The sequence below is a fragment of the Austrofundulus limnaeus genome, unplaced genomic scaffold (assembly GCF_001266775.1).
Source record: "Austrofundulus limnaeus strain Quisiro unplaced genomic scaffold, Austrofundulus_limnaeus-1.0 Scaffold4, whole genome shotgun sequence".
In the NCBI taxonomy this organism is placed as follows: Eukaryota; Metazoa; Chordata; class Actinopteri; order Cyprinodontiformes; family Rivulidae; genus Austrofundulus; species Austrofundulus limnaeus.
Genome location: NW_013952406.1, coordinates 1,840,953 through 1,848,860, shown reverse-complemented (window position 1 = coordinate 1,848,860; position 7,908 = coordinate 1,840,953). Strand labels below are relative to the sequence as shown.

The following is a 7,908-nucleotide window of genomic DNA, read 5'->3' as shown; positions in this document are numbered from 1 at the left end:
GTCTACATGGAACATGTTGCAAAACGTCTGGAAGTTAACTGAACTGATCCCACTGAGCACCTTTTAGTCCAGATTGAGCACATTAGAGATTACTCCATTGAATTGTGAATGTTTTTAATAGTGAGTGATTGTATTGTGTTTTAATTGTGTAACTCTATGTAAATGTATAACTTTTGCTGCCTCTTGGCCAGGACTCCCTTGAAAAAGAGGTTTTTAATCTCAATGGGACTTTCCTGGTTAAATAAAGGAAATAATAAATAATAATTATCAAATAAAGTTTAATGTTACAGCTAATCGTGGATCCCTTTAAAAGCACTACATCATTTTCTTAGTTTTCCTTTTTAAGTATTGACTGTTACAATCCATTGTTTAAGTATTGTTACGTCTTGATTAAAATAGTTTAGATACAAGGCCCGAAACATTTTTACAACACATAAACCGTTTCTAATACATTAGGTGAGTATTGTTGTTCAGAGTGCCTGCGATTCAGCCATGGGCCAGTAGGGGGCGGACCAGGCACTGAAGACACTGTATAAAAAGGACCGGAAGTTCCGGGTTGCTGCTCAGATTGCTTCTAGCGTAGCAATAAAGCTTCGCTCGTAACCAGATCTGGGTTGTATGGTCCCTATTCTTGTCACATTTTAATCTTTTCAATATTTACAGGTTTCGTCTCGATTCCAGTTAATGAACACTTAAAATTTCTTACAGCCGCCATGTTTGTAATGACTTATCACGAGAACAAATGTATTCACGTGTGACCTTTAATAGCATTTCTTACTTAATGGAAACACCGCATTTGCAAAACTGTGTTTTTTCGACATTAACAGAATATCTACAAAGTTTTGTGCACATTTGCAATGGAAACGCGGCTACTGACAAATCCAYGCGTCACGTGTTTGTCTCTGCAGACGGGCTGTCATCACCTGTTCAATTATTTACAGGTTTGTTCTTTCAGTAAAAATTCATCTGGATGCAGCGACGGATCGCTGAGGCTGCGGCACACCGGATGTGTTCTCCAAGCCAAATAAAAAGCAGATTTCGTCTCATTTGGTGCTGATGAAAACTGATGATACTTTGTTTTATGTGGCAGTATTTCACTGTTTATAACCAGCTGCCTCAGGTGTCGAGACATTTATAGAAGCGATGCATTAGTAATGAGCAGAAGATTCACAAATTATGCATAATTTAAAGCTGCCTTGGCGCGTTTGTGTTGATTGAAGGCGTTTAAAAGTCGCTGCTCGACTTGGAGATAAGATTTTTCTTCCYTGTAGCAAGTGCAAGGTCGGCTGATAAAACACACGTGTGGATGCACCCTGCTCCGACTGCAACACACAAACCCAGGAGCACTCCTACATGGACATTTATTTCTATTGGGAGTCAGTGAAGCACATTACTGACTCAATAAATACCTTGTTAAGCTTGAAACACCAGTCACGTTCGTTACGCTGAACTCTTTTGGTAATTTTCAGAGGAAATTAGTCCCATTTTCTGTGCCTGCGCGCTTGTGAAAAACGAAGCAGGTGCTTTTGCACAAAAAAAGGGTTTGATTTAAAGCTTCATGCACAGATGTTCCCTAATGATCTGTCACTCACCTTCCACCACTCCTCGTTAGAGTCGTCTGTGACCTGGACCCGATCGCCAGGACTGAAACAAACAAATTAAAAACATAGGAAGAGATGTTAAAAAAGTGTGAGGAGGATGGAGTGGAGAAGAAAGCAGAGCTGAGAACACGCACAAAAGATGACATTATCTAACAAAGCACAGCTGCACTGCAGCACCCGCAGCTACACAGCTGAGGCAGGTAAAATACACGCGACTCTTTGTATCTTTTTTTTTTTTTTCAGATTTGACACTGAAACTCTACAGATGGGGCTTGATCTTCAGCCGACCCAACCTGACCTGCATTTTAATCACTTTACCAGGTTTGGAYGAGACTTTTCTCTGTGCACAGCAGCACCCACTGTCCCAGATACATGGTTAGAAATCATGTCCCCATTGCTTTCCTGCACATCAAATCTCCAGGCTGCCCTACATGATCACAGCTTCTGCACAAAAATTAAACCAATTTAAGTAGATGTTGTTAAATTGCTAATTTTGCAGGGCTTATTCCTCTAAAACTCTTTATTTTTAGCTTTTTTTGCATGCAGCTTTAAGGTATGTGATGAACAGTGGGATTAACCTACTTTAACTGATGACTGCTTGATGGCAACAAAACACTTGTATATAATATTTTCAGATTTGGACATGGCGCTAAATTTACAGAGACTTTTGAGTTAAGCAATTAGTCGTCATCGTGGCCTACATAACRGTGTCCTGAAGCATTAGATTTATACAGATCATTTTATGTTTTCATAACCGTGTTCATATTAGGAGTTAAAGGAAAAAGTCAATACGCTGAAATATTGTGATATTTCATTTCCTGATACCGCATCAATCCTCAGAAGTGCTGTATTGATTTKTAATTAAGGTTTAAAGTGTCTGTGACATCAATTTTTTGTAATAAACATCAATGCATTTTTGGAAAGACAACATTAATAAAATATTGCTAAACAAATTTCACGCTGCTGAGATGAACGGTTGTTGAGATATTGGCATGTGAAGAAACAGGAAGTGATGTCAAAGGGGAATGTCTGCATGTAAACGGAGTGTTGTTACAAAAACTAACAATACAGACTGTAGAGAAGAATCTGATGTTTCTTTATATTATTTTTAGTCGCTATCAAATAGAGACGAAGAAGAGTCAAAGTTTAAATGATTTTGTTTTAATAAACAAAGACCAGTGAGTTTATTTTATTAATGAGTTCCCCTTTGATGTCACTTCCTGTTTCACTTGGCTGAAACAAATTTAAACGAAAAAAGGCCAGTTATGTGACAAAATGGGTAAAATCRTGTGTACTAGGACAAGTTTCTTAATGGACTGTTGTTAGGTGTTGTTCTGATTTAATTTCTTATCTAATCAGATTTTATAATATGTAATGAGTTTTTTTATTAGAAGCTGTTGGAGAAAAAAATTGTGATATATTGCAATGTATCATATCGTGACTCTGCATCATTATTTGTATTATATCACCAAATTCTTGCCAGTACACAGCCCTAGTTCATACGTAGTCTCAATCTGGTCAGATTTTAACAATCTCTCTAAACAAGAAAGAGCTATCTACAACAGGTAAGAYATTAATTGTTCATAACACTTCAACAGAACTCCAGATCCAAACATCTTATTGGCCACTTTAAGCCTGATTTGTTCTTGTTGCGTGGATGTTCTGAATCTAAAACAGTCCATTCAGYTGTTTTCCTATTTTTGTTTCCTGTGCTTTTCAGTTGCTTCTTGTAAAATTTGTTCTTTTAGATTTACACACTTCAACAGAAACTTTTGTAAAACTGACTGATTCTCGAGTTTTTCATCTTTTCCCRTCCTGAGTGAAGCACATTTACCTGTCATTAGCTCACACACACAAAAAGACAGAACACAGATGGCTCCTAATACTCCCAACAGTCCCAATGTACTACCTGTGTGAAAGCTGTCCTCTAATCATCTATACGCCATTGAAAATACCCTCACACCACAAAACTTTCAGCCCTTAATCTTCTTGCTTCGACTTTCATCTTATTGAGCTGCTTCTTTGATATTTGCACTTTGCTTCCTGCGCCCATTTCTCTCATCCATCCTCTGTGTATCTTTCACTTCCACGTTGTTTCCCTTTATGTCTGCCCTCCCTTTCATCTCTCACTTCTTCATTGTCTCCATCCTCTCCCCTGCAGAGAGCTCAGCTCAGTCACTACTTCTGTGGGAACAGAAATGGGGTCTGAGTTTATAATTAGTTGTCCTTAAGGGGAAAGAGAGGGGGTGCGGGGAGGGGGGGGGATCGTCCTCTACAGATGGCGGGAACATTTCATCCTGCAGGAACAACCGCTGGGGTAAATCACAGGGACGGACTAAACACAGCCTAAAGCAGCATGCACACACAGAGAGAGGTTTGTTTTTATATTTCTGTGGGGGCCGTGGATTGACTTCCATTCATATTTCTGGTCATTTTATAGCCTAACCCTGACCATTTACACTAAAATTAACCTCACCTGACCCTAAAACTAACCTAAACTCAATTCAAACCTTGGTCCTAAACCGAACTTCCCACCCAAAATTAGCATCCTTACCCGTGGGGATCGGGTCCCCACACTGCTGCCATTTTTCTGGTAAATGGTTCCCATGATGTAGCAAAAATGTGCCCACACAAATACACACACACCCATGTACTTGCATCAAACTGAGGACTTCGTATTGACTTCCATTCATTTTTGTAACTGCATTTCATGCCTAACCCAGACATTTTCCCTAAAACTAACCATTACGRGTCTATTCCTAACCCTAAYCTGAACCAAACCTAACTCATYCACGTCAAACCCCTTGAGCATTATCGTTACCCTCAAAGGACCATATGCAATAAACTCTAAYGTTTCCTTTTTAACTTTGACTAAACATGACATGTCACACTCCTTGGCTGAGCATTGCTAACAAACAATAACTAGGCTCTATGTGGTATTTCATGTATAGAAACAGTGTTTTAAAAAACCACATATCTTAAATGTAAATCCCTTCAGACGTTTACCTGTATAATGAGCCTGAAAAATCTGTAATTTTCACAAAAATTTCATATTATTCCCATGCGCTCGCAAGTGTACGTAAGTGGACTGTCGGCAGCGGCGATGACATCATCTGTAGCGCAAAGCGGGAGGAAAGGTTGTAAGATGGTTATTTGATGTTATTTATTTATTTATTTATTTTACATCCGACATGCTCTGATATGTAAAGTAAATATGAAACTAAGTTTTGGATAAAATCTGTAAAACTTGAGAAATTCCATGAGATTGCTCTAAACGTCCGTATTCCTGCAAAATGATAGAAAATCCATGTAAACTACAAACAATCCATAACTCGACAYGTATGTCTTATAAACACTAAAGTAGCTGACGAAAATGTAGCGAAATGGAAATTTCACATGGCAAACTTTGCTGGCTACTTGGTTAAATTTCAAACCTGGGCCTTTCCACCTAGTGGTGAGATGCCGTCATTACATGAAGAAAATTACTGATGCATTTGGGAKATGTAGTTTATGGTCAGCGCTGGCTTTTTTTAAAGACATTAGTACGTTTTTTGAAGTTCGCGCTGGCCACATAAAATTATTTGGCCCGCGGGCCTTATATTTGACACATGTGCTTCAAACATGACTAATAGAGCACGGCAGAACTGCAAAAAAGTGAGGGCTGGGAAAATGTCCCTACTTCTCAAAAATGTCCTCATTTTGTTGTTCCAAACATGACAGTCCTCACTCTGTAGCAGAAACAAGTACACACACACCTACTATGTCTCTCTATCCTTGTGAGGACTTTCCATTGACTTCCATTCATTTTTTAGAAATTTTACAGCCTAACCCTGATCATTTACTCTAACACAACCTGACCCTAAAACTAACCTCAACTCAATTCAAAACTTGGTCCTAAACCTAACAATAGTCCTGAAATCAGCCTCCAAAGTTGTGGGGACTGGGCTTTGGTCCCCACAAGGAGCGTTCAGTCCCCGTAAGACTGTATTTTTCTGAAAAATCATCCCCACCAAGTGGCAAAAACGAGGGCACACACACACACACACGAGGTATGAAACCAGTTTGTTGGACTCACTGCAGTTCCAGGTCATTGTGTTCCTGAGGCAGAAACTTGTAGAGAGCTACATAGGTGTGGATGGAGTGGACTTCAATACGTTTGGGCACCTGGACACAACGAGGTTCAKAAAACGAGACAAWAAAATAAATAAAAAYAAAGTAAAATGCAGACTTTAAAATTAAAACAAYAAAAGCTGACTTCCACAGAGCGCTACCTTTGCACAGGTGTCCTCTGCAGGAACCTGAGCCTGCTCGCCGCTCTGCTCTTCATCCTCTTTCATCTCATTCTCTGGGACAGGGGGGTCTGGAAGGGCTGGGGGATTTTCTACGAAAGGAAGAAAAGACCCTCGCAATCACACAATTAGCTACTTTTTACAGCCAGCCACAGACTTGCTCTCACGCCGGCAGTCAGGCACATGTAAACACAGCACAGACACAGACGACACACTCGTTACCCCCTGCCTCCTGCGTCGTCTCCTCCTCCTCCTCCTCCTCCATGCTGCTCTGCCTCTGCTGCCTCTCTTCGCCTCCCTCCCCCTTAAAGATGAAACACAGGAAACAATGATAAAAATATGAAAATATTCTCTTTTAAAACTAGTTTAGGTCTAATTAACTGTTTACATCTCCGACATTAAACACTAAAAACATAAAAGTGACCGTCAGTCTTCACTCACAGTTYAAGAATAATTAAGAATTAAATTATAGTTTTTGCACAACAACTGTTTGAGTTTTATGTTTTAATCTGAGCCACTTGAAGCAACTTTTCATCTTTTAATCTCGGCTAACGCTACAATTCTTACACCATAATTTAACATATTTTTTTAATTAGATGGTATAAAAGTTAAGTTAGTTCATATTATTTTGATAAAGGTTGAACACATTTTTGGAGAGGTGGGGAGTAGTGAGGGATTGGCTTGGAAGTAAGAGCAATTAGGCATAAGAGTTGGGCAATTTAGCGAATTATAGCTGATGTCCCATTAAGTGTTTAAGAAGGATGTAACACAGACATATAATAAAACTAAAACCTTTAAGATAATWACATCAAAGATCCTGCAGAAATTCAAGAAGTAAATTTTAAACTAAACAAATAAAAGACACGTAGCCGGGGCACTACATTTGAGCACAGTCGGCTTGTTATGAAGGCAGGTGCACCGGCACTTAGATTTAAGGTAGATTGCCGAGGATCACATCATGCTGACTTAACACYGACCCTGGCTGAGGCATGTCTCTCCTGAAAGCTGTCTCTTTGGTAGTTTTACATTATTTTAATCACTCCTCTTGATTTTAAGTTAGATCCTTTGCAGTTTTCCCTTCAATTTGTTTTGCAGTTAGTTTGGCCTTCATGCATACCAATTAGCTTCAGCTGTTTTATTCTTATTATTATCATTARCTATTACTTATGATTATTTGGATTTTGCTTGTTTACCAGCAAGAGGAAACCCTGACATCTAACCCTGGGTCATTTTAAAGGGGATTTTGGTTCAGAGCTGTGTTCTTGGGCGAGTTTGTATTTCTTTGTCGTGCTCACCAGGGTTTTTAGTGTGAGTGCGTTTTTGTTGGGGAGCACCCAGGTGTATTTATCTTATTCTTTAATTCCTCCACCCCAAGCAGTCTAGTTTATTGAATAGATTTGAACTAATCTCAGCTGGAGGTTCCCAAGGCCGGTATATCTCTCTGTTTTAAATCATTTTTGTAACATAAAATATTTTATGATCATCCCAGCCCTCAGACCTGAGCATTCCTTTATACTATTGTGAAACAAATAAAATGTATTTAATTTGAAAGCAAATGCCTCTGTTGATCCTTTAAGCTCATCCGTGTAAAGCTTTGTTAAAACAAGAGTTTGAGGTTCTCCCAGCACCCAGAGGTAATGGTGATCGTACCGTAGGTCGCACACATCTTATAGAAATGCTAATCAGGTAGCTAAACATAAAACAGTCTAACGAGTGAAGTTTTGTGGGTTCTAAATCTCTGCAGGGTGTCAGTAAARTTTGTGGGTGAGCCGTCGGGTGGATRAGTTGAGTTAAACTCTACTTTAAGTTTKGAACATTCATTCGTCCTCTCTGCACATCCGCGAGGTAACGGTGTCGTACCAGGCTGTGTGTCGGCGATTCTGACAAACTGCCAAAACTGGAACGGCTCATCTGTGCCAAGGACGTCCCGTAGCGCAAGGCAGCGTACACAGGGTCTACACGCCTCCGCTCAGCCTCTGAAAGCACACACACACACACACACACACACACACACACAC

General features: G+C 39.6%; 1 protein-coding gene across 1 annotated transcript in view; it reads right to left on the bottom strand.

The window, feature by feature from the left end:
• Positions 1-7,908, bottom strand: part of LOC106527058 (SH3 and cysteine-rich domain-containing protein 2) — a 39,590-nt gene that overhangs the window by 4,427 nt on the left and 27,255 nt on the right. The window contains exons 5-9 of the mRNA XM_014021819.1: positions 7,751-7,866; positions 6,074-6,194; positions 5,870-6,003; positions 5,677-5,765; positions 1,593-1,644 (exon numbers count right to left, since the gene is read on the bottom strand). Of these exons, the coding sequence (XP_013877273.1) occupies positions 1,593-1,644; positions 5,677-5,765; positions 5,870-6,003; positions 6,074-6,194; positions 7,751-7,866 (512 nt within the window). The remainder of the gene's footprint in view (positions 1-1,592; positions 1,645-5,676; positions 5,766-5,869; positions 6,004-6,073; positions 6,195-7,750; positions 7,867-7,908) is intronic.